Source organism: Physeter macrocephalus, chromosome 18 (genome assembly GCF_002837175.3).
Source record: "Physeter macrocephalus isolate SW-GA chromosome 18, ASM283717v5, whole genome shotgun sequence".
In the NCBI taxonomy this organism is placed as follows: Eukaryota; Metazoa; Chordata; class Mammalia; order Artiodactyla; family Physeteridae; genus Physeter; species Physeter macrocephalus.
The window spans coordinates 83260783-83288208 of NC_041231.1; the positions used below are offsets into that span (position 1 = coordinate 83260783).

A 27426-nucleotide genomic window follows, 5' to 3' on the forward strand; every position below is an offset into this window, starting at 1 on the left:
TGGCTCACGGGCCCAGCCGCTCCGCGGCACGTGGGATCTTCCCGGACCGGCGCACGAACCCGTGTGCCCTGCATCGGCAGGCGGACTCTCAACCAGTGCGCCACCAGGGAAGCCCAGCATGGTCTCTCTTGCGGCATGATCAAATGCCATGATTTGTACAATATGATCTGAGAATACCTATATGAGAATTACCAAGAGAGTCTGAATAGACTGCAGGCCCCAATTCAGCAGAATTGTTAAAGTTGGCAGTCACTGGATTCTAACCCACTGGATGCAAACATTTTTTTCAGAATGACACATTTATGAGCTAGGTGACTAGAGGGGTGGGGAGTGGAATCAAGGTCCCTCTTACCCAACCACATCCCAACATCTCACCCACAGGCAGCTATACATAGGCATGACTCAAATCTTTAACTCCAGCCTTGACGTTTCTTCCAGGCTCCAGACACTACCAGACATCTCTACTCACATGCTGGCCTGGCATCTCAGCCCCGACACGTACAAAATTAAACTCCTGATCTCCACCCTCCCACCCCCAAAACCTGTTCCTCTTCCCATATCAATAAATAGCCTCCTCATCTATCCAGAGCTCATGCCTGGGAGTCATCCTTGACACCCACACCATCCTGGACCAAAGTTGACAAATGATGTCTTCACAACATGTGAAAGCTTCATAATCCACAGCCTGGGAAACCAAAACATAACCTACTAAACTAACCATCCCTGAAATAGATGTTTAATAGGTACATCAGTGTGATTCAGTGCCTGTTCTTCTAGAAGATAAATTGACTTTTTCAACCACTTACTTAAAGTATGTGGTAATTTCACTCAGAAAACAAACTCTAAAAGTGGGGGTAGTGGAGGGAGGGAAGAGCCTTACAGGTCTAACCCATAAGAATGTGCTGCCTGTATCCCTGACTCTGGCATTAATCAGTTTTCCTGAGAATTTTAGAAGAGGCCTGGAATCAGTGTCAAGACTTCATTATAACCTCTAACCTGGAAATTTAATTCCACTCTCCAGATTTCATTATTTAACAGGAATATTTTTCCCCAGAAAAATAATTACTTTCCCAAGCAGATACTTTTTGTCTATCTCTTTCACAAGGGGGTTGAAGGCAGGAGGGGAAATGATGACTTATCAAGAGCATTGTGAAAACTACAGAATATTAGGAACACGCACTTGAAAGAAGTCAACCATACCACTTATCACTGGACAGTAAGAACATTCTTTTTCACCCACTGGACTTCCCAACAAAATGCTTCTCTACCTTCTGAAGCATTGGCCGTCTGGCATGCAGCAAGGAGCTGCACCCTCTCATCAGTGAGATTTCCCTGTATGGTAACACTCCTGCTGAGGAGAACCACCATGACCTTTAGAACATGGAGCTCTCCAGCCACCCAGTTCTCTGTGGAGTTGTGAGAATATCTGAAACAAAGAAAAAGAAAATGACACATCTGAAGATATCACCCCAAATCTTTGTTATTGTTGTTGTTGCATTATTTTTTTTTAACATCCTTATTGGAGTATAATTGCTTCACAATGGTGTGTTAGTTCCTGCTGTATAACAAAGTGAATCAGCTATATGTATACATATATCCCCATGTCCCCTCCCTCTTGCGTCTCCCTCCCTCCCACCCTCCCTGGAACCTCCATACTGTTCTCCATAGTGGCTGTATCAATTTACATTCCCACCAACAGTGCAAGAGGGTTCCCTTTTCTCCACACCCTCTCCAGCATTTATTGTTTGTAGATTTTTTGACGATGGCCATTCTGACTGGTATCACTCCAAATCTTATTAGGAATAGTAAGCCACTAAATTAGCCTAATTCTCCATCTGGGGCTCTATTTCTTTCGAAACTCAGATAAAGAAGAGTGAACTATCATCACAAGTATGTGAAAATTAGGAACTATGCTGACTATTCCACTGACCATCTACTGCAAGACGAAAGTTCTAGAGTCTTACCAGAGAAACTTATTTAAGAAGTCTTAATCTTCCAAATGTTTCATGCTTTGTAATCTTCTTGTCAAAATGTCTACTATTATTTAATGTAAAAATACGTTATTGAAAGACAAACAAATGTCAGACACCAACACAGTGAAGACCTCATCTTCTTCCATCTAAAAGGAGCCAAGGTGACATGCAGTACCTCAAGGGTGACCTCAGATGGAGGTCTGTATTCTGCGCAGTCTCCACAATGACAATCTCTTCCAAGGGCTTGGTGCCTTCTGCACCCATCCCACTGATGACAATGACTTCATCCCCCGTGTGCCAGTCCACAGCATCTTCCAGAGCCAACACTGTGTCACGGGCATAGGCAGCTGCTCGAAGATGGGTGACCACTACTTCTGGGAGTGAACCTAAAGCAAATCCGAGGGAAACTTGCCTTTAGACATTTTTAAAACTTAATATGAACGCGATGTTATTCAGCCAAAAAATTCCTGTGAAAGAAGAATCTGGGAAAGCAAGCTTCAGGCTCAATAGAAACAATGCCTTCACTTTTTTGGATATTGGGTTTTTTTGTCTGTCACACAGGGACAATAAAAGTAATCCAGGATAGAGAATGATATGGGGTGAAAAACACAGGAATTGGAGTCAGACTAACTTTACACTTGAATCACAGTCTCGCCATAGTCTAACTATGTTTCTTTGGGTGATAAACTTAAAGGTGGGTCTCAGTTTCCTCAGTTACAAAGCAGAAGCAGCAAAGCCTTCCCTCCTGGGGGTTTAGGACAATTCAGTGAGAAAATATCTGTGAAACAACTAGTGTGGACCTTGCCACATAACAGACCCTCAATATATTTTAGTCTTCTCTCTTCCTTCCTTGCATCACACTGTTTTGAGGATGAAATTTGTCACCTCTTTCTTCTTCCAAGTAGACTCTCCAAGATAGAAGTTCACCATGTATTTCTAAACTGAAGACTTCAACTCGCTGTACAAATAGTAATAGTAGAGTTAAAAGTCAAAATTACCCTCAGAATGGTTGTCCTAAGTCTTAGGGTATTAAGTGATCCCCTTAGACTCTAAGACAAGGTGTATCCAGGACAGGATGGCTCAGCAAAGCTGAACAAGGGGGAACGTGTGACTCTAGATACCTTGGTTTGTTTTAGGCTTCAGTGCAGCCGTCTGATCCTCCCCAAACCAGTATGCTGCTCCTTAACCAGTCTCGTAGTTTACTCTGGCCTTTTCCAGCAAGGGTCAAGGCAAAGATTTTTTTCCAGCCATTACCTGAAGCAATACCTCAGAAAACACAAGGTTTACTCCCAACTCCTCCTTTCCTCAGCACATTTCCTTCCTCCTTCGCAATAGATCATAATTTACCTCTAGCCCACAGCAACTTCCTGTCCTCCCTTGTTGCAGTAAAGTAATAATACTTGAATCTCTAACTACAGAGGTGGGCAACAATAAATCATTTTCAAATTATTTTAAACTTCCCTCTTTATTTATTTGTCTATGTTGGGTGGCGGGGGCATTGTACCAGTAATGTTGTTCTAGGCTTAGGAAGGTCTCTGGGTTAACGATGTAATTTCCCAAGTTTACTTGGGCAATAATTTTATCTTAAAAAAAATTCCCAGAGTTCAAAATTTCTAATTATAGAGCAGGTGAAAATTAAGACATAAATCATCCCAAAAAGAAAATAATTTTAATTTTTTTCCTGGTTTGTATATTTTAACCTTTGGGAACAATAAATGAAATAAAGTCTATTTTGATGTATATGCATATATATGTGAATTTCTATGATCTGTTCTTGAATGTCTGCACAGAAAAATCTCTAATATGCATAGAAAATATTTGTCAAGGACAAAATTCTATTAAACGCTGTGCTCAATGGTTCATAATACTCAGTCAATACTCAACAAACACCTGCTGTGCACCTATCAACAAGCAGCTACATGTGGCAGAACCAAGAATAGGCACAACAAAGATATTTTTTAGCTAATCATTCTTATAAATAATAGTCAAGTCAGAATGAATGGAAAAAAATCAGAGGATCTTTGAAGTGAATTTTTAACTATTAACATAAACTTAAGACCTTTCAAATGTTGACAGAGCCTCTAGAAAGCAGTAAAATTATCTCATAATTTATTCGCTCTCATTGCAAAAACAACACACCTCTACATGTCTGACTAAAACATCAACCTGAGTGTCTGATGAGTGCCAGCCTCATATTTGCAGCTACATAGCAGATATGGATATTTGGATGAGTTACCATCATCTCAAATTGGAGAATGTCAAAATAAATTTAATAATCACCTGAGCTAGACTCTGCAAACAGCTTTTATTCTTCTGACCATTAGGCATTGTTCTTTTTTAATTACATCCCTTCTTTGTTCATTAACCTGCAGTATCTGCCTAGAGTACTCAGTAACAAAGGCACAAATTCCCTTCTTGACTTTCAAGAGTCTCCTTAATCAGACTCCACTGTATGGTCTGACTCCTGAATAAACTCTCCATTCCAGGAAGCCTCTTTACTGTACTTCTTCTCATTTAACAGGATCACTCCTACCTCTACTCCTTTGCTTGTTCTATCCCTTCCACCGGGTGCCCAGTTTTCTTCCCCTCATCTGCTCTCCTACAAACAGCTCAAGCCTCACCCCTTCTGTTGGATGTCAGGGAGCACTTCAGCCCATGCTGATGTCCACTGCCTCCTATAGACGCCACAGTGATAAGGGGGTTCTTATTGAGTAAAAGGTCAGTGTACGTCTGGGACTAGGCACGCCACATGTCTGGCTGGACTGTGGGCCGTTTGACTGAGTTGCTTTGCACGGGAGAAGAAGTTTCCACAAAGGAACAGATAGGAAAAGATGACAGAGATGGTACGGGGTCTGTCTCAGACATGGGCTCTCTCTCATGGACCCATGACTGAACCTGAGGAAAGAACCTGAAGGAACTCTCCAGATGGATTTTGTACCTGATGCTCCTCTGCCTGCGATTCCTTCATCAACTCACTCTGCCTCATTCTTCAGAATGATGTTCAACTTGGTCCTTCAGAGAAACCTGAGACCTCCAAACTAGGTCAAACCCTGACTTACAATCTGTGGTATCACTGTGTCCCTCTCCTTTCTAGCACTTAACACATGTGGTTTGACCTCTATTACTGTCATTCTCCATCTCCCCTATTAAACATGGCAGCAGAAGTTATACCTATACTTGCCCACCATCATAGTACCAATGCATATCACAGTGTCTTGTATATAATAAGTGTTCAATAAATATGTACTGAAGGAGGAAAATCATGATGGAAACATGGAGAAGCAAGCACCCCAAAGCTCTGGCACCCAGATGGTCAGGTGGGACCCCAAGTGGCAACAGTGGTTTTCTTTGGTTCCATCATAGAGCACAACCCTCTCACACCTGAGGGCTGGACCACCTGGGCAGCAATGAAAGTCTGCACCCTTGGCACCCTGTGTTCAGTATTTTCATGGCAGGTACCAGAAGCAAAGGCAGCAAGGCAGGCCCCAGCTGCCTTCCTGAAGGGAGCACAATGACCAAGAAAACCAAAATAAGAGGAAAATAGACTAACTGATGAAATTGTCATGAGAACACCTATTACAAGCAGGCAGGGATGTTGGTAAGGGCTGGAGGATCTGTGAGAGTTGGGGGAGGTGAGCAGGAATACTTCTGTTATCACTATTGAAATACCCACAGGCTGAGAGTGTTCAGGGAGGCCTGGGGAGACTTGAGTGATGTAACCTATAGTCAGCACCATATATTTTATACTAAGTTATTCTGTAATTATTACAGTACATATGTCTCTTGCCCCACCTTGAATGCAGGGCCACTGCCTCATGTCTCCTTTACAAATGTCACAATTTCTAACACAGCATTCAACTGGGTTCATGATTAGCATTCAACTCATAGGGATTTAAATTATTCTGACGATTGCCATATGGACAATCACTAATAAACCTTCATCAGATATATACCTAAATGAGCATATGATATCCAGCATGTAAAAAGTTGAAAAACAACACAAACATTATTGAGAATTTAGAATAAATCCAACCTATGCTAAGTAGTGTTACTCTGAAGTAAGAACTGTTGGTTTTCTGGGTTTTGCTTTGTTTTGTTTTCCTTTTAACAGACTGTGTAGATTAGGAGGCTAAAATAATGCTTCCAGGACAAAATCACACAGTAGGAGATGTCAGCGCCAAGTTCTAAAACTGGCTCTTCTGAATCCAGAACCAAAGAACTGGACACCTAATGGAATTCTAGCCTCTGGAAGTAACTGTTTATTAACTGTACCCAGTTAGCTTTGATACTCAAAACATTATATCCTTTACTTTATAAATACTATTTAAAAGCCATACAAGGTGGATTGGACCGACTTCTCTGATGAAAACAGCATCGTACACATTTCAAATGTGAGTCATTTCACTTCACAGAACTCTTCAGAAACCCAGCTCGGGTGTCTCCCTTCCTTTCTGTACCACAAATAAAAAATGAAAAAGAAAAAAAAGAAAAACCATATAAAAATACAGTTTAAAAAGCTCAGTAATTTATGCATATGCTTACAAGAAAAAAGATTATGCTCTTGACTCGTAATTTAATACAATGTTTAACCTCTTTGGGCTTTCAACTTTGACCTGTTAACCAACAAACTACTCATTTACTCCCACTAATGACTTCTACTCATAATTGTATTTCCTACAAATTATTGTTCAAGCATTTCAGTGCCATTCATCCATAATTACACAGGCCCAGAGAATCGTCTTGCCAAATGGTCATGGAGAGAAAGAAAATCACTTTGTGGGTTAACACACTTTAAAATCACTAATTATCCTCTGTTTGTTTTGTAGGACTTCAGTCGTTCAATTTATTCCAAGTGAATAACTGCCAAGACCTTTCCAAATCAGTAAAGGGCAGGAGGAGGGGGGAAGGGGGGGAAAGAGGGAGGAAAGAATCATTTCATCAAAATCATGTTCACATCAGAACAGAAATATATAGAAATTCACAAAAGAACTAGAAATATTTTTCTCAAATATATGTAAATTATTTCCCCTTATTTCTGCATGCAGCTTCACCATTATCCATAGCAAAACAATGAATGCTATCTTTTCTTTTGTGTAGATGAGCATCTGTCAAGCACTGGCAAGACAGACATAAAGGGAACAGAGTCACTGTCCTCCAGAGTCCATGAATAGTACAGGAAATAGACAAAAAAATCACAAATGCACTCTGTTAAGTGTTAAGACAGAGGGACACCCAGGGTCCGCCAGTGAAGAGACATGGAACACCTCACACCGAGGCAGGGGTTGTTTCTGGGACTGCCTCCCAGAAGACGTGACAACTGAGCTGGGTCTTGAAGGATAAGCCACGGTGGAGCGGAGGACAAAATGGGCAGAGCCCTACAGGCAAAGGCAACACTGTGCACAATGGTGTGGGCCAACATGACACATTCAAATAACTGCCATAGAGGTGGCACAGCCAGAATGCAGGTGTATGGCAGGGATGGGGACCTGAGGAGGGTCAGTGGGGATGCACCTGGAAAGGTGAGCAGGACCTGCCCTGGAAGGACCTTGCAGGCCCTCCCAAAGAGCTCAGAGTTTACTCCAAAAGTGGTCTGGAAACCACCAAAGAAATATTTCACATGACAACTAAGGAATCATACTGTTGTGAGACCAGCCATATTTTAAGTTCATAAGCTCACATATCAAACTGAGGGGAGAGAAACTGTATATACTGCATGCTGGGGAGAACGAGAAAAGTCTGAGTCATTTCCTGAGCTGGGTAGGAGCCAGCCAGGGGGGAAGGAGGGAGCTTGATGTGCTCCAGGGACTGAATGGAGATGGGGGTTTCTGGAGCAGATGAATAAGAAGCCATGGTGTGGCTGGGACAAATAATGCCGGACCCTCTTGGCCTGCTTTAAAGGAACTGAACCTTATTCAGAATAGTAACTTGATCAAATTTATGGTTTTAAGCGTCACACTGGATGTGGCATGAAGAGTAGATTGCAAGAAAGTGCATAAAAGTAAGAGGTGTATGTAGAAGCCTTCTGCAGTTTGTAGAAGGCTAATGTAGTAGATCAGACAAGAAGTTCTGGAGGTCTGAATAAGAGTAAGGCAGCGGATCTGGAGAGGAGTATAAAAATTTGAGGTACCTTTAGGGGAATCAAGAGGACTATGTGATTGGCTCTAAAGGTAAGGAGAAAAAGGTTAATAATGCCTCACAGATCCAGAGCTGATGCAAGTTGGTAGACAACAGGGACAACTTGGGAAAAAGATAACAAATCCATTCAATAAATATTTATTGAGCACCTACTGTGTGCTATGTGCCATGTGCTGTTCTAGGTACTGGGAATACAGTAGCGAGAAAAAACAGTCAAAAATCCCTGCCCTTGTGTAGTTTATATTCTAGTAGTATTCAGTTTTAGATGGCCATTTTAGACAGGTTACATGTTAGATACTAAAGAGAATATCCAAGTAAAAAGTTGAGTCTGGGGCTCAGAAGAGAGGTCTGAGGCTCGATATATAAAGAAATATGTGCATAAAGGTTAACGCTGGGAATAAGTGGGGTTTCTTGAGAGAAAGTACATATTATAAATGAAGAATATTCAAGACCAAGCCCACGGGAACATCGTCATTCAAAGACTGGGCAGATGAAGAGGAATGTAAGAGGATCAGAAGGAAGAAAACCAAAAAACTGAAGGTATGCATTTACCCATAATTAAAGATAATAATGCAGTGGAAGGAAAGTTTTAGTTCTCCATACACCCGTTTGAGGGCTCATTTCTCCCCCATCTCCTTGCTCTTTTTTGTAATTTTTAAGCTCTGGGCATCTGCCCAGCATTTCTTGTACGTGAGCCCTGTTTCCCACTGTTCATTTCATCCATCTGCCAATAGAAGGTAGAGTAGCAGGATATGAGCTTTGAGAGGAAAGGGGGGGAGAGAAAACCCTGGCTTTCTACTGTTTCTCAGTTCCCCTCCCCCTGCCAGCAGCTGGCCCAGATTCTCTGATCATATACTACCCCTAACAACAGCAGAAGGTTATAAGTAACCAGAGGAATTAGGAAAGGGCTGATTACTCCACCTCCCATCTAAGCTGGCTCTCTCTGCTCCCAGAACCCACACTGTGCCAGGCCATCGTGTCACCTCTGGGCCACAGAAGCCACTCTCATGGCAGAGGAACTTAGCACCCTCTGTCACTAGTACTCAACAAGAAAAGACTGATATAGTAGAGTCCAAATGGGATGAGAGCCCAGAGAGATGTGTCCCTGACATCCCATGTTGAAAATGGACCTGCTTCCCCACACAATTATTTGTATACACAGAGGTCAGCTGCTAGACTCCCCTTAGCATTAGACAGAAAAGTAAAACACACTTTTGAGGGCTGACATGGGCCCTTAACCATAGGTTTATCAGCATTTCTTTTTTTAATTGAAGTATAGTTGATTTACAATATTGCTTTAGTTTCAGATATGCAACACAGTGATTCAGTTATACATATATATCTATTCTTTTTCAGATTCTTTACCCTTATAGGTTATTACAAAATATTGAGCATAGTTCCCTATGCTATACAGTAGGTCCTTGTTGTTTATCTATTTTATATATAGTAGTGTGTATCTGTTAATCCCAGTCATCTTTAAACAAGTGTATTCCAAGATGCAAACAACCAACTTAGAAGGGAATTCTTTGCACCCAAACCACTTGTGAATCGGAGGTGATCCAATTTACTATACTTCAGAACAGAAGACTGTGACATTAGCATTAATACAAGACTATGTGGCAAACCAAAGAGATGGAATGGAGGCGTTTTGCGTGCACCATTTCCCTCTGCCCTTGAGAATCACTCGCTGTGATTTCTCCCTTGGATGAAGACAAACTCTGGCAGGGGAATCCTGTATGAGATTGGCTGTGTGTGCACTGTGAGCCTCCTGCATCCTTACTGGTCAATCTCCAGCGGTACTGATGGAGCCGTTCTCTAAATGTGCAGATCAGCTGGCTCCACACACAGCTGCTCAGCAAACATTTCTGCCCTGCAGTGAAAGACCTGGGTACCGCATCTGTCCCCAGTGCTAAGAAGTCTGCCATTCTTTTGGCACAAAGCTTTAGACCAAGGCTAACCAAGGGTATTTGGATGGTGTAATGAGCCCTACTATAATTGAAGGCCTTTCCTAGAGGTATGAAAGAAAGGCTAACTTTTTATTTTAACCGATCTGAGCTTTACTGTTGCTACTATGATTTAAAAGTGACTGAGAAGAATCAGGGGGCTTCCCTGGTGGCGCAGTGGCTGAGAGTCTGCCTGCCGATGCAGGGGACACAGGTTCGTGCCCCGGTCTGGGAAGATCCCACATGCCGTGGAGCGGCTGGGCCCGTGAGCCATGGCCGCTGAGCCTGCGTGTCTGGAGCCTGTGCTCCGCAACGGGAGAGGCCACAACAGTGAGAGGCCCGCGTACAGAAAAAAAAAAAAAAAAAAAAAGTGACTGAGAAGAATCAAAGGATAAAGTTCAAAATACCAAGGAAATCGTATATTGTGAGATAAGTGGAAACATCTGGAATGCTATTCCTAGCTCCTGTGTGAATTTCAGGCCAGTTCAACAAATGCCATTCTTAGGCCCTATAGAACTGTGCGGAAAGTTCGTTAGTTAGAGGGGCAAGATCCACTTGGTCAGAGATAAAGACTTCTGTAGAGTATCTTTAACATCCACTTCTATTCAATGTCAAAAAAAATATATAAAAACTCAGACATATTTCTGACCAGATAGACAATTGTTTTGATAATCATTGCTATGGATTATGCTGTGGAGTGGAGGTGACAGTGAGGAAAGAGCTATTTTTTAATAACATAATTCCTTTTAGAAAGGCAATAAATGTATCATGTTTAAAATAAAAATATAGAGAAGCAAAAGAAGACAATAAAGGCATCCATGATCTTATTACAACAGATTAATATATGTCTTTTCTGTCCTTCTTTTCCTGTATTCATATGTTGACAATATTTCATATACATATAAACAAAAATGCTATAATTCTGTACATACCATTTTGTGAAATTTTCTTTACTTAATGGAGAAAGAACATTTTACAATTGTATTATATACTATTTAATATCATTATAGCATCATAGTATCCCACTTTAAAAATCTGTATTTTATATACTAATCCATTATTTCTTCATATTCAGTTTTTTCTCAATATTTTTCTTTCATAAACAGTGCAGATGTAAACATTCTTGAGCGTAATTTTTATGCATACTTATGATCGTCTCACTAGTATAAATTCCTAAAAGTGACATGCCATATCAAGGCATATGCCTAGTTTTAACCTTTTGATATTATTACCAAATTGCCTTACAGAAAGACTGCACATACTCTATACACATTAGCAGTATATGTGAATGCCCATTCCTCAGACTTTCTACTACTTTTTTTAATATTGGTGAAGTTGATGGTTAAGGGAAAAAAAAATCACTTTTGTTTTAATTTGCATTTCTGTAATTACTAATGAGGCGAAGATAAAAGAAAACTCATTAGAATAAAAAAGAATCTCTCCCTCCTTGTGAGCACAGGATAACCCAAGCCCTCTCCACATGCAGTCATGTTGGTCATTTGCATTAATTATACTGATATGTCTATTCTCACCCATCGCCAGATATTAAATTTGTTCTAAAAAGCTCTTTATTTATAAAAGACATTAATCTGTACCTGTATCAAATAAGAATTTAGTGTCTGATAAAGGTAACATTTAAAATTCCCAGGGAAATGTATTAGTTTCCTATTGCCGCTATAACAAATTACCACAAAATTAGTGTCTCAAAAAAACAATGCAAATGTACTGTCTCATGGTTCCAGATGTTAGAATTCTAACATTGGATTCACTGAGCTAAAATCAAGGTGTCGACAGGGCTGCTTCCTTCTGGAGGCTCTGTTTCCTCGTCTTTTTCAGCTTCTAGTGGCCACCTGTATCCCTTGGCTTGAGGCTTGTGGCTTGTGGCCCCTCCTTCATCTTCAAACACATCACTCCTCTCTCTGCTTCCACCATTGCGTCTCCTTCTCCTCTGACTCCTCCTGTGTCCCTCTGATAAGGACCAATGTGATTACATCAGGCCCATCTGAATTATCCAGGATAATCTCCCCATTTTAAAATCTTTAACTTAATCACACCTGCAAAGTCTCTTTTGCCAAACCTTCATGGGTTCTAGGAATTGGGGTGTGAACATATTTGGAGGCCATTTTTCAGCATACCATAATTGCACTGTTGCATCAATAGTGTTGAGAAAATTGACCAACCATTTGGGAAAAAAATTAAATAACTAACTTATACACTATATCAAAATAAATTCTAGATGGACTAAAGAAGGGGTTGGCAAACATTTTCTATAAAGGGCCAAACAATGAATAGATTTTGGTCTGCAGGCCAGGTTGTCTCTGCTGCAACTCAGCTCTGCCATGGCAGCATGAAGCAGCCATAGATAACACCTAAACACATGGGCATGGCTGTGCTTCAGTAAAATTTTGCTTGCAAAAATAGGCAATGGGCCAGATTTGTCCCATGGGCCATCGTTTGCTGACCCTAGATTAAAGACACTAATGTGAAAAAGAAAAAAAAAACAATAACAGTACCAGGAAACAAATAGATAAATTTTTTATAGTGTTTGTATAGGTGAGAATTTTCTAAACATGAAATCAAAGGCAGAAACCATAAAAGAAGATATTTGTAGATTTGCCATTATAGAAATCAGAAAATGCCATAAAAAATACTGAACATAAGAAACAAACTGGTGAAGAAGCAGGTTCCTTGTACCCCTATCAAGAATATTACAAAGCGAACCAAAAGGAACAAAGCCCTACTTAGAATCCCAAAATAACCTGAAAAAATTAAAATTAGGAAGAATGCTCCAGAAACCTGGAAGGAGTATCTTCTGTTTATCTTTCTGCCACAGGTAAACACCAGCTATGTGTATGCAAAATAACAGAAAGCCCACGTGCATCATAAGCCTATGAAGAGGATGGAGTGAATACTAGTTAACTCCCCTTCCGGGCTCCAGTTTCATCACCTCTGAGATGAAAGTAACAATCCCAGTCATTCCTACTTCACAGAGTTGTTGTGAAAGTTAAATGAGAGGAAAGAATGGGAAGCAGCTTTGAAAATTATAAAGTGCCAGGATCTTGGTAAAAATCCAATTTTAACAAATACTGAATATAATGCCCAATCCAGTGATACTCCTTCTTCAGGACCAGGCTGAAAGCAATACTATTAATAATATTGCTTTGATGATACATGTAGAAGAATTCTCTTTGAAGGAAAAATCACATGCTCCTGCCTATGGAGCATTCCATTTACTTAACAAAGCTGAATTTCTTTTGGTACTCAAAAATGTAAAAAATGTATGTAAAATCTAGACTATATTAACCACTTAATAAGCTAAAAGAAGGTTACTAAGACTGAAAAGCACCGCAGTGAGGGAGGAGTGAGGGTTGGAGAACACAGCAGGAGATGCAGGCAGAAACCTGCATTAGAGAGGGTGCTATAACCATGTTAGAAATTTTGCACTTTTTCCCAGGGACAACAGGAAGCCACTAAAGGTTTTGAGCAGAGGTGTGATGTGAACAGATCATGTGATCTGTTCATCATCTGTGATGATGAACACAGATCATCTGTGAAAAGATCACTCTGGCTCCAGGGTAAACAATGAATTGGAGAGGGATGAAAATAGCAACTAAAAGATAAACTACAAAGCTTAAACAATAGTCCAGGCACAAGTTTATGGCATCATGAACTAAGGTAATAGTCATGGAAGTGGAGAGAAGTAAACGAGTTACCCAAGAATTAAAATCAAGACCTAGTGATGGACACAATATGGGGAACGATAGAGATGGGGGTATCAAGAATGACAACCATGTTTCCAGATGACAGATTACTGAAAAGCAATAAACACCATCCCAGCCTTCTCAGAATAGCGAGGCAGCTTCATCGAATCAAAACTGTAGGCATATAATTAATAATAAAAATAAAAATAATAATACTTACTGAGTAACTACTCAATGCCTGTCCTTGTGCTAAGTGCTTTACATGTTTTGATACATTTAAACCACCTAACAGCACCATGAGAAATGTTTTAGAATCATCTCTCCAACTTGTATATGGTAACTGAAACACTGAAGAGTTGACCTTTTCAAAGACCACCCGACAGTTAGTGGTAGAGATGGCATTTGGAGCCAAGCAGCCTACTTCCAGGGTCCTCGCTCCTAACGCTCATCCAGAGGAAGATGAGTGAGTGCTCTGTGACTGAGCAAGGCCAAGTTCATCTGGAGAAGATGCAGAATGTCAGCCAAGATCCTCATGACCTAGGAGGAGAAAGTAAACTACAGAAATCTTCAAAGGAAGGCATGGATCTCCCTTGGAAAGTTTTGTGTCAAGACAAGAGGCTTGCTACCTTCCTGGATTATGTGTCTAAGATATGATACAGGGTCAGTTATAGAAAATGGGATCCACTTTAGTAACGGCGACGCGTCAACTTGACTGGGCTTTGGGGTACCCAGAGAATTAGCCAAACATTATTCTAGCATGTCTGGAAGGTGAGTCTGGATGAGATTAACATGTGAATCCATAGACTGCAGTAAAGCAGATTGTCCTCTCTAATGTGGGTGGGCTTCATCCAGTAATCCATTCAAGACCTGAATAGTACAAAAAGCCTGAGTGAGCTGGAACTCCTGCCTAACTGCTGAGTTGAGACACTGGTCTCTTCCAGGCTTCAGATTTGGACTGAAACTCTGGCTCTTTGGTTTCAAGCCTGCTGGCTTTTGAACTGCAACTAACACCACGGACTCCACTGGTTCTCAGGCCTTTGGACTCAGACTACAGCTACATACACATCAGCTCTCCTAGGTCTCAGCCTCTATAATCACATGAGCCATTTCCTTATAATAAGTTTCTTCATATGTATATATATCTATATTAATGTATATATAAATAGGTGAATTAGTGAATGAATAAGTCACTGTATAGTCACTGTAGGCAGGGTGCTCTGGATAAATAGAACCAATGTGATATCTATATATCTGTATCTATATCTATCTATATACTTATCTATCTATACGTATATCTATGATATCACATTGGTTCTATTTATTTGGAGAACGCTGACTAATACAGAGACTTGTTCACTCATGACTAACACTGCCAAAAGGAAGTACAGAAAAACCTTTGGAACCATAAGGGCTTAGATAGGAAATTTAAGGCCTTATGTACTATTTTCATACTTCATTCTATCAACGGTTAGAATTTTAGAAGGAAGTAGTTCACGGTTCTAAAACAAATCCATTGTTCTAATTTGAGAAATACCTTCCTAATTTATCTTTCATATGGTCTAAAGACTCTACTATACTACCAATATTTATAACATGCCAATGACTCTGCTTTTAAGTCCCAGGGGATGGAAAATTCACTAGGCCAAACAAAGGGGAGGTCTCTATTTTTACCCTCCTCCCCTTACAAGGATAGGGAAAAGGGTCCAGGAGGCAGCTCCCTGGTTTCTGCCTCCTATTCAAGAAAGGCCTGGAATAGGTGGGCAAGACCAGCTCTCCCCTTAGCATTGGGGCAAGTGTGTTCTCCTCTCTTCTTGGACTGACTGGTTATGCTGGACTTGTCTTCCATCAAGGGCAAAGTCCCCAGTGTCTTGTGTGGCCTTAGGGATAAGGAAGGAACACAAGCTTGTTGTCCATCCCCTTCATAGCTTAGTCAAGAATTAGTCACATGATACATCGTTGTTCACGAGAGGTTCTCTTTGGCTTGGGCCAAACCCTAATAAGCAATAGTGATGCCTTAGCTGGCCATTCCCCGGGATGTATTGATACATATTTACACAAGAGTGGCCAGTCCAGATCAAGATCCATGTGATCCTGAATCCCCTAACTAAAAACTATCTTACAAATCAACCTGATACTTTCAATAACACTTTCTAAATATAATTGAATCTAGAAAATATCACAACGTTGTTAGACATTTTTTAATTCTAAATTTTCTATTAATTGTGTTTCTATCAATAGTGAATTTGGTTTTGCTTAGTGAAGTAATTGATTGGAATTTTTCTTATTTTCCTAGCCAAACTAAACAGGTTTGAAATATCCAGTAAAATTTTATTAATTTTCAATTCCAAATTAGTAAAAGTAGTAAAAATGTCAGATTGTCAAATATTTTTAAAGTAGACAAGCTATTGTTTTTACTTGCTCATTCTCTTATTCTGGTTAGATAACACACCTCTAATTTTAAGGAATCATCCTCTCTCAGTCTCAGACCAGGTAGTTCTGGGGGGTCAATCATACACTTGCTCCATCCCAGCCAGTAAGAGCATCACTTCCCCAGCCACAGTAGCAGCTTCAGTGATGGGCTTATGACCCAAACAGGGTCAAAGTTAATCCTGAGTCTTCTGCTTAAGCTTTTCATTCAGTTATTCACACAACATATACTTCTTGGAAGCCTACTATGAGTCCAGCCACTGTTGTAGGGATTAGGATATTGTCAATAAAAAAACAAAACAAAACAAAACATGAAAATCCCTGCCCTCATGATACATACATTCTACTAAGGAAAACACTAGAATAAGTACAATAAATATCACAAATAAATTGTATATAATATGTTAGACAGTGTTAAAAGCCAAACGGGAAAAACAAAGGGGTTGTGAAATTTTGATGAGGGGAAATGTTGGAATTTGCTCAGAAATAGTCATTGGAAAATAGCCCTTATTTCATCTGTAGCCACAGGGGCCTATTTCTACCTCTAGGAGTCAGATTGGAAAATGAAGCCAGTTCAGGAGAAAGCAGAACCTAGAGCTGCAGAGAAACAAAGGCCTAATGACTTCATCGAAGCACCTAGACTCAGCTGTGCCTCCAGTTGTTTTAGTTATATGAGGCAATAAGTGCCCTTATCTTTTGTTCGAATTGGGTTTTCTGTCACTTGCCACCAAAAAAGATCTGACGAATGCCAAGATGTTCAGGTATACGTAGAAACTTAAAGTATCTTATAATGTGTTTCTAAGCGGGATTCCTGCTGTACTTGGATTATCGGGATAGCTAGAACTCATTTCTAATTAGCATTATACATTTACATGTAAACACCTAAAATGCTAAGGACCTTAAAAACAGCATGTTCACTTTAAAGCATTTAAATGAGTTCCTTAAGGTGTGCTTTATACTCTTAATGGAAGGAACCCTTTCTAATCCATTGTTCCAAGGTCACTCTAGTCCAGATCAAGCAATTACAAATTTTAAGTTATCTCAGTTAAGAATCAATGAGATTTTACCAGATATGTTTCTTCTATTGCACATACAGAATAGTTGTATTTTGGATTTTTTTTGAAGCCTTGTTAGGCAACAGAAAAAATTTCTGCCTCACTTTTGTTGGTTGTGTTGGTTATATTTTCAGAGACACATAGTTAAGGACCAATCCTCAGGTGCTCTGAATACAGAACCAGTCATTAGTCACTGGCCATCCTACATGCTGAGGGTTCCAAGTCCACCAGAACCACGTTCACCAGCATTAACTTGACTGAGTAATTATCATCTGCCACAACATACCAGCTGACCAGAACTGCCATGCTGGACTGAAGTGTGTTTGAATTTAAGATTACAGAAAGCAACGAATAGGGTTTTAATTTCTCTCATCCTTCTTCCTCTATTTCTCCTTTCACTTTGATCTTACTTTCTTCCCACCCCTAAATCAAATAAAACCACACACACACACACACACACACACACACACACACACACACACACACACACACACCAGCTGCTTTCCCTTTCAACCTAATATCCTTTTGCAGCACCCTTTCACATATGTAGCAAACTGTTGAGCATAGACTTCTAGTCCCCCAAACCCACCAAGAGGACCCAGGCCAGGGACAAAAGATGATAAGCACCCACATTGTATGTGAGCCATAAACAGACAGGGAGCAGACATTTCCTTGGGGCTTATTTAAAGGAGGCTAATCTAACTCCACCATCTGAGCCACACGTGGACAGACCCCAGCCCCCAGCTACATGATCAACCAAGAGAGGAAATTCAAAGAAGTTCTCAGAGATGGGGGTGAGTCATTAGCCTCAGTGAACAGCCATGGCCTTTTCCTCTCCTTCCCATACAGGGAGATCTAAGGCTACTTCTCTCCATTTAAGCAAAGAAAAAGGGCTTCAAAAGTACCAGTCATAACAGTTGCCTGCAAGAAAAGGAGACTGGCTTCTTTTTCCCAGGTTGGATGTCTGCATATGCAGCATATGTGTGGGCTACCCATGCTTATCTGAGCAGGGGAGAGGAGACTTAGAGAGAGAACAGAGGAAAGGGTGCTGAGAGGAACATCTCTGGTGTCTAAAGATTTGTAAGTTTCCTCTGGATCAAGTGGATTCTGGGGAAGGTAGCTTAACTTGAGCCAAATTTCTGGTGGAAGCTAAGGGGACTGCAAACCCAGGTGGGGCTTCCACACTGGAAAACAGTGGGAAGATTTCCTACAGGACTCCAGTGGTCAAGGAGAGAGAATCAGCAGTCAGACAGTATTATCCAGAGAGGCAGCAATGCCCAGCAGAGGATACAACTGCATGGTTCAGTAAAAGGCTGGCCAACCTTCTTGCCTCATCTTTCTACCTGCCCAGCACCGGCCTCACCTCTTCTACCTGCCCAGCACCGGCCTCACCTCTTCTACCTGCCCCAGCACCAAGAGACCACAAAATAAGAAGGATGGATCATATGGTAATTGTATTTTTAGTTTTCTGAGGAACCTCCATACTGTTTTCCATAGTGGCTGTACCAACTTACATTCCCACCAACAGTGTAGGAGGGATGTAAGCTATTATATATAGGATGGATAAACAACAAGGCCCTACTGTATAGCACAGGGAACTATATTCAATATCCTATGATAAACCATAATGAAAAAGAATATACAAAAAGAATGTGTGTGTATATATATATATATATATATATACACACACACACACATATATATGGTGAATCACTGTACAGCAGAAATTAACACAGCATTGTAAATCAACTATGTTTCAATTAAAAAAAGAAAAAAAGATGAGCTACTTGAATCATTTTTAGTCACTATTTTAGTAAAAGAACTCTTTCTTCCAATGAAATATTACTTTAACACAAATTTAAGCTAGAGATAAAAGCAGTGAAGCAATTACTTGAGCAATTTAAACCTTTATAGCTTGATCCTCAAATACTTCATTGTTGGCAGAACCCCTGAAGTTCCCCCAGGAAACATTCAGATTTTGTGGAGCCCGGTAGGAAAACCACTGCCCAGGACACACGTTATCAACTCCATGCACACAATATTGTGCTTCCAGACAGCCTGATACCCTTTAGCAACAGAATATGAGTGTCCATAGACAGTACTCTTAAAAAGCATGGAGTTTACATACAGATATTTGGTACTTTGAGAAGGGAAGCAAACTGTATTTAAACCTGCTTATTTAAACTCCTTTTTTCCTATTTATTCCTACAAAAGTCTCCTGTTCATAACATTATACTAGCGTTTTCCTCAAACATGTTCCCACATTCTCGCTTTTCCCAGAAACTTCCATTTATATTTAATGCCTGATCTTGTAATTTCTTGAAAAGGACAAAGACAGAAGTCCATTCAAGGCCAGAAGATGGCTTTTTCTCCTAAGAAACTGTCAGCCAAATTTCTCAGGGAGGAACTGGAAATGAAGTGAGAGACATTGATAAATTTCCCTTCTGAACAATCAATAAAAGCCCCACCATCCTGTTCAGACTCCCACTGTGGAAGCAAGGGCTGTAATTAGATTGTCAAAAATTCAACTTGCCCAAGCTGACAGCGACCCCCTCGAAAGTGACGTGAGATTGGCACTCGGTCTGGGGTGGTGAACCTGTAATTGGCAGACCGAGGGTGGGGGGTAAAAAGCAAGAGTGAAATTTCCTCATTGAAAACAGCCCCCCAAACCCCACACTGATGAAGAATCTGCGACCCTTTAGTCATATTCACATAGCAAAGTGTGCAGCTGACAACTTACTAAGCCATCTAACCTCCACCACAGATTCAGAACCCAGCCTGCCCCATCCACTCCCAAACCCAGAAAAAGGAATGTCGTTCCTTCACGACCTCCAAAGCTAAAACCTCTCTCTTGCTGTGATGAAGAGGTAGACAAGAACATGAATAAGGAGAAAAATCTCCAGACACAGATGGACCCGTGCCAAATAGAAGTCCCTCCATCCCTCACCCCTGAAAGAAACTATGAGATCATAGGCACAGGGGACTCACTGCTTTGAGGGGAAAAATATCATGAGAATAGCCATAACTAACAGTGCTGTAGTGTTAACCGTGTGCCAGATACTTTGGAGCAGTTCACAAGCAGTAAATCTATGAGGTGGGAACTATGTTTTCCTGGTTTTATAGAGATTGATTTGCCCAAGGTCTTAGGTGATGAATGGCAGAACTGGACTGATTTCTGACTCCAAAACTTATATAAACCACTAAAAACAGCGTTTCTCCACGTGTAGTCAGTGGGCCCCCTGAATCAAATCACCTGAGGGTTCCATTGAAATGCACATTCCTGGGCCCACGCCAAGCCCACCGAGTCAGATTCTGGAAGTGAGGTACAGAAACCTCTATTTTTAAAATCTTCCATGCACTAAAGTTGGTGAATCTCCTCCCTACAGCATCCTGGGAAGCTGAGTGAATGTTGGGTCTTTAGGGACCTTCTGGGGGCAAAGCAGTGAATCAAGTTGCTCACTGTTTTGCATACTTGACAGCAAAAGAAAATTAGTTTTTCCCTAAAGCCCCAGTGTCACCAGACCCACCTCTGGCCCTGGGAAAAGGCCAGTGAAATTACGTAACGATTTTAACCGTGATATACCACCACACCGCCAGAGGGGAAGTCTGTTTGAGACCTCAGGTGGTGAGGGAGAGAGAAGGGAGAGGATTGATGGACCGCAGGCTGTGACTGGGATTCTCTGCCAGAGAAGGCAGAAGGGAATCCTTCTCACCCAATGGCTAAGCTCTTTCCTACATACTATTTCTTTCAAATGGATGAGATGCAGCAGCATTACCTCAATGAGGAAAACAGCTTGATTTCGCCTGTGTTCAGTGTGCAAGCTCTGTGGTTCATGAGAGATTCTACTCAGGCCTACATTGAAAGGGCTGTGGGGAAATGGGTAAAACAGCCATTGATGACACCCTAGTCCTGGGAATACAGGAAAGGAGAGGTGGAGGAAGAGGAAGGAGAGGGAAAAAGAGGAGAGGAAGAGTGTTGGGAGAGGAGGAGGACGGAAGAAGACGGAAATGAGGGAAGCAGGTGAGAGGAGGCGTCTGCACTCTCAGTATCCAGTAACATCACCAAGATAAAGTAGCAACACTTGTAACTTCCAGAATTCTCAAAACACATTAGAAATATCTACTTTGCTTTAATTGCCCCATCTTAATTATAAGCAGTGGTCCTAGGGATTTTCTTAACTTGACATCTGTTAAAACACAAAGGTTAGGAGCACAGGGTACATTTACAATACAAGAACATAAAGGTATATTTGTAAACTCTTTTGCTGATCCTTCATAATAGAATGTGAGAAAAAAAGGGGGGCTGGAATGAAAGAAGCCGAGTAAAAGAATTAGGAGAGTTTCATTCTTCTTCAGGTGAATTTCCATTTCGAGCAAGAGTTGTGCCATCTGCATCTTATAGGACAGTGGCTCTCAAACCAGAGGATCCCTGTTAGGCTTCAGGATACTTCAGATGGCCTATGGGCTGGTTGAAACACTGATCTGTGCCCTCTTGTTCTCCAGCTGTGTTTCCTCAATGGTAAATAGCAGCACACTGGGTTGGTGACCTAACTGGCTGTTAGACTATAGCAAACACTCGAAGACCATCGCTGACCTGTGAATAGACAGAAGCCCCTCATGGATCCCGGGCTACAAGATCGATAAGTGCTTGCTGAGGAATATGGGAAGAAAAAGGTCCTCCCTAGAAGTAGAACACAAGAATCAATATTGTAGGTATTTTGAATTTCTGTCTAGATAATTGTGGGTTTTTTAATCCTTACAAAATTTGTCCCCAGTGTGTATCATTCTGGCTGGTCCATGGTCAACAGTTAATAAATGCTTGATGATAAGATCTCACTTCCTCTCATAGTAAGCCAAAAAAGGCAAAAGAGGGCTTTTAGTAGACAATGATTGAGGGCCACAATTTGTGATGGACAGAGCCTTAATGGAGCAAGAAGGGTGACTCCTCAGCGTAGCCACATGCCATGCCTAGAATAACTACTCTGTGATAGGTGGCAGGGTCTTATTTTGCTATGTCAGCACAGAAATTCCAATGTAGAGAATGTCACATTTTCTGGGGATCAGGCTACTACCTGGTGCCCACATTTTTGATCTCACTTTGGCTCGTGCTATGTAATCAAATGTATATAAGCATCCACTGAAAGACACTCCAAGCTCATCATGTTATACTTACATTTTCTAGTTGATACTAAGGATTATCCTGGCACATTTAGTAATTTCCTGAATCTCAAGGAAAATAAAAATGTCCATTTTGCAAAGTGGGATGAAGTTATCAAAAGGCAAAGGAAATTGTAGCAGAAACACATTATAGTCTAATTCCTATTTTTTCCCAGGAATCCATAAACACCAACCCACCTGTAACAAAATTCTAGCTAGAACTCTAACTGAACCCTGTTCCCAGGGGGGTGAAAACAGCAACAACAACAACAAAGTGAAGTTGTCTCTGCTTTGGGCTGCCACCAGTGTACACAGCCATGCGTGTAGGCTAAGTAACAGTAAGTAACCATATTGGTCAGTTTTCACTAGGTTAAACTGCAGCTGCAAACACAAATCTCAGTGCTTCATGACAACAAAGGTTTATTCCTCACACACAGACATAGGAGCAGTATGCAGCTCTGCCCAAGCTTAAGGAGCTGCCCCTATCCCTATGGGGGATGAGCTATTCTCAAGCAGAAGGAAAAGAGAAAAATGACCAAAGTATCACAATGGCTCTCAAAACTTATACTTGGCCATGCAGTACATCATTTCTGCTCACATTCCATTGACCAAAGCAAGTCCAAGGCTAAGCCCACTCTCAGCGGGACAAGGAAGTATGGTCCACCCACGGGGAGGCACTGAAAGTCACCTGACAGTGGGCAGAGGTGACAGAAAGGAGGGCAAATAACTGAGAACCACAGTACACTCTGCCATGAGTATCATCACAGTTAATATTCCTTATTTAAGGAAACAGTACTCATGCTCTAATTGACTTTGTTGCCTCTGCGACTAACAGCCAAAGAGATGGAAGTAGTTTTATCATTTTCCCCATTGTCTGAACCTTGGCTAGACACACACAGCTCTACCTCAGTTCCTCTGGTCAACTGCCTCACTCACCATGCAGGGAAAGGGTTCCATTCCTCACAGCCAGGAACTTGACTCCATACGGAAAGAAGGGGGTAGAGTGGGAACTCCCGTAGAGTTTGATCTGAGCTTTGCCTTGGAAGGGCTTGTTCTCGGATCCAATCCTGAGCTCTCCACCGTCAGAAACAAGGATGAAGTGTGCTCTGAGCTCGATGGGTCCTGGGTCCAGGAAAATCAGCTTTCCTCCTAATAGCCAAAGAGAAGACAGTCAGTCTCTGGCAGAATGAGGCTAACTTCCTTTTGACAGTTCCAGTGTCTGATGAAATCCTCTTCGTTTATGTACTTCTGCTGAAATTTAGACTCATTTTATCTTGCCTCCTCTTCTAGAAGCACAGTTGAGTGGATCAGACACCCAGGCGCAGAAGCACTATATTACTAATCTAGCTTAGGATGGCTATCACAATTCACAGCAGCTTCATTTAGAGTTTTTTTGTTTGTTTGTTTGTTTGTTTGTTTTTGCAGTACACGGGCCTCTCACTGTTGTGGCCTCTCCCTTGCGGAGCACAGGCTCCAGACGCGCAGGCTCAGCGGCCACGGCTCACGGGCCCAGCCGCTCTGCGGCATGTGGGATCTTCCCGGACCGGGGCACGAACCCGTGTCCCCTGCATCGGCAGGCGGACTCTCAACCACTGTGCCACCAGGGAAGCCCTAGAGTATTTTTAATGACAATAACCTAAATGCCTAGAAATTTAGGACTGGTTAAATAAGAAACGAGAAGGTCACCCTTTTTACCATGTAACAGCAGCTTAGAAAATTAAGTTTAAAAAAACTGGGAAACAGTAAATAGGAAATAAGGAATAGAAGAAAATATGCCACCATTATAAGAATTACAGTACAAGGAACTGTAATTAGGAGGCACTATGAAATTTTTAGCACTTTAGCTGACCAGCATCCATTATCCTTTTCTTTGGACAATAGACACTGATTTCCACAAGGAACTGTTCTGCTCCATTGAATAGAGTTGAGTGGGACTGTCAAACATGGTGTCATATCCTACCATCAACTGAGTCATGTACCCAGGCTTCAAAAGGAAATCTGGAGCAAGCAAATCTCCCTCCCCAGCCTGGAGAAAATAGCATGCCTTGGCCCCTTACCCACGTATATTTTCCTTCATAACGCTTAGCATCAGACATACTATATATTTACATGTTTACTGTCTGCCCTCCCACCCCCCAGGAATGCATGCTTCATGAGGGCACTTATCTGCTTTGTCCACTTCTATATTCCCTGTGTCTAGAACAGTGACTGGGAGAAGGTTGGCACTCAATATATAATTGCTGAGTAAATGAATAAATGGTTATATCCTTTTAGAGTATCTGTTTTAAGTACCTGAATTTCCTTATAGACACACACACACACACACACACACACACACACACACACACACACACTCACTCCCATTTTCTCAGAAAGGATATTGTTATGACATTGAATCAGTAAGTCCACACATTGTCTCAATGAGCTAAAGGTAAGCCCAGAATGCGGGGGAGGCAAGTGGCAGAAGTGGCTCAAAAGGCAGATTCCACAGGAAGAAGGAGGGTCATGGTGAGGGCCAGTGAAGAGCAGAGACTCCATCTGCTAAATGTAGTCCTGAATCCAAGGTACCAAATCCTTGAGTTGGATTGTTGTTTTGTACTTAAACACGTGCTGGAGGAATGAGAAGAAGCGAAGAAAAAGGCCAAGACACTTTTAGTCGTTTCTGTTATCTCCATCTTAGTACAGAGATAGTGACCAATACAGATGGAGGCCACTCCTCCCCTGACCTTCTGTTCTAACATTCTCTTCAGCTTTCCTTGGCTCCTTTATCTTTGATCCTAAAGCCCGAGCCACACACCATCAATAACAGTCACAGAGTGTTTACTTGGATTCAACCTCTAAAGTGCTCTTTCCTTTCAGCCACATTTTAGAACAACACACCCCCGTAGGTAGCCAGTTTCACCATCTATAAATTGTCCACGGATAGAATTCTTCCCTCAGAGATTTATGGTGAGATTTCTTGAAATGATGCTTGTAGATCCCTGGTCCTAGGTCTGACCTAGTAGACACTTAATGCAGTGGTGTAATAGCCCTACTAGACCACCTCCTTCCAACACCTCACCCTCCTTTGTCCTGATGTCCCTTTTCAAATATGGCGTAGAGATCACAGTCTAAGGTAATTGACCCAAGAAGCAACTCTCCTTTGGTGACCTAAAGGCATGATGCTTGACTGGCACCACACTGCTTACCAGACTTCCAAAGGGCGTGCTGGCAATTCTGACCTTAATTTTCCCTTCCATTTTCATCACGATGACAAGAATAACCATTAGAAATGCAATCATATCACGCATCCTGCTGTGAACAAGAGGGAAGAAATGTGACCTGTAGTACAGGCCACCTTCTTGAGTTCACTAGAACTTTTCCACTCACAGCCATGTGTCGTTAATGTCCCAACTAATTATCTTCAACTGGTGGACCATGGGTTGGGCAATGGGTCCCACCATTATGAACAGTCAGGAAATCTGAATCTGAACCGAGATGAACCAGTGATGGAGACAGGATATTGGATCAGGTTCCTGTCCCCTCTGCTACTGACCTCTGAATGACCCTCAGTAAGTCTCACAAAATTGCTGGGCCTCGGACTACTCAGTTTCCAAATCTGTCCCACTCACTGCTGAGGGATGGTCTGTTTGCCCCTTGGCGACATGCAGAACAGAATTGTTCATTTGCTAAGGCTCCTTCCAGCTCTAGAACATTTGGCATCTGCATCTGCAAAGATGCAGTCGAGTGTGCATTTGACACTGATGGAGACAGGGACCTCATGTTCTCTCGCCACCACCTACCCTGCAGGGAACTTTGAATATCACCACCTACCCTGCAGGGAACTTTGAAAACCACTTGAGGAAGGGATTACCTGCACAGTCAGGAATTCAAACGAGATTATGGGGAAAGCAAGGGAGCTGACATGTATTAAGCACCTACCATATGCCAGTACCTTTAGCTATGTTGTTTGAAATGACCTTCCAAACAAGCCCAGGAGGTGATGTCACGCTCCGTATTTCAGAGCAGACAGTGAGCTGGGGGAGGCAGAGCAAGCATTAGAACCAGGACCACCTGACAGAGGCACTCAAGCTCTATCCACTTTGCAAACCCTCCCAAGTAGCTTTTTCATTAATTAGGAAATTAACTTCCATTAATTATTTCATTAATTTCATTATCTATCATAGTTACTTTTAAGGAAAAACACGTGTTAACCTAAGTAACTTTGCCTATGGCTTGTTTATCTGTGGTTTATTTTAATTTTGTTAATGTAGATATACCTCGCCTCATTCCGAAAAGGATTTGAGGCAGATTACAAGGATTAGTGGGTACATTTATAACCTGGGTTTTGTCCCTTATACCATCAAGCAAAATGTTAAATACACTGAAGCAAACTGGTAGAAATTTGAAAATGTCGTTTACTGACAGGAACTAATTATGACGCTAATGAAGGGAGAAAAGCTCAGCCCCAAAACATGAATGACTTGTGTTGTCAAGAGTACTATAAATAGGACTAATTAATTAATGCAATAATCGCTCTTCCCTGCTAAAAAGCCTTCCCTCCTTACCTTATCAGTGCCAGGTACGTATAAGAAACCTAGGTAAATAAAGGAAGAGAGTTTGATGCGGAATTCAGCTAATTTTCGTTGATATGTGATAACCAAGGCGAAAGTTTCTTGGTGTGAAGGAACGGAAAGTTTATATTTAATCTGTCTCTGTGCCAAGGCCCCAAGTGTTTTCATCCTCACACTTTATTAGCTTAAGTCAAATATACAGCAGGCTGCTTTAAAGGATAGTTATTTGAGTATGGGAGAGCAGTGGGAGGACTTCATTTCTCCGCTTTATAGAGCTCAACCCCATTTCTGAAAGCTGAACTAAAGAGCTGGGCTGAAATCAGCCTTTGGCTGTGACCCTTACATTGCTTGTTATGATTGTTCATGAAAGCTGAGTATGTCCCACGAGTGACCTTGGGTAATTTTATAAAAATCAATCAACCGGGGCTTCCCTGGTGGCGCAGTGGTTGAGAGTCCGCCTGCCGATGCAGGGGACACGGGTT

The 27426-nt window shown here is 41.5% G+C and overlaps 1 protein-coding gene across 1 annotated transcript in view; it reads right to left on the bottom strand.

Annotated features, from left to right (window-relative positions):
- PKHD1 (PKHD1 ciliary IPT domain containing fibrocystin/polyductin) overlaps positions 1–27426 on the bottom strand; it is a 429330-nt gene that overhangs the window by 247764 nt on the left and 154140 nt on the right. The window contains exons 36-38 of the mRNA XM_024121891.1: positions 23328–23540; positions 2149–2359; positions 1269–1426 (exon numbers count right to left, since the gene is read on the bottom strand). Coding sequence (XP_023977659.1) covers positions 1269–1426; positions 2149–2359; positions 23328–23540 — 582 coding nt within the window. The remainder of the gene's footprint in view (positions 1–1268; positions 1427–2148; positions 2360–23327; positions 23541–27426) is intronic.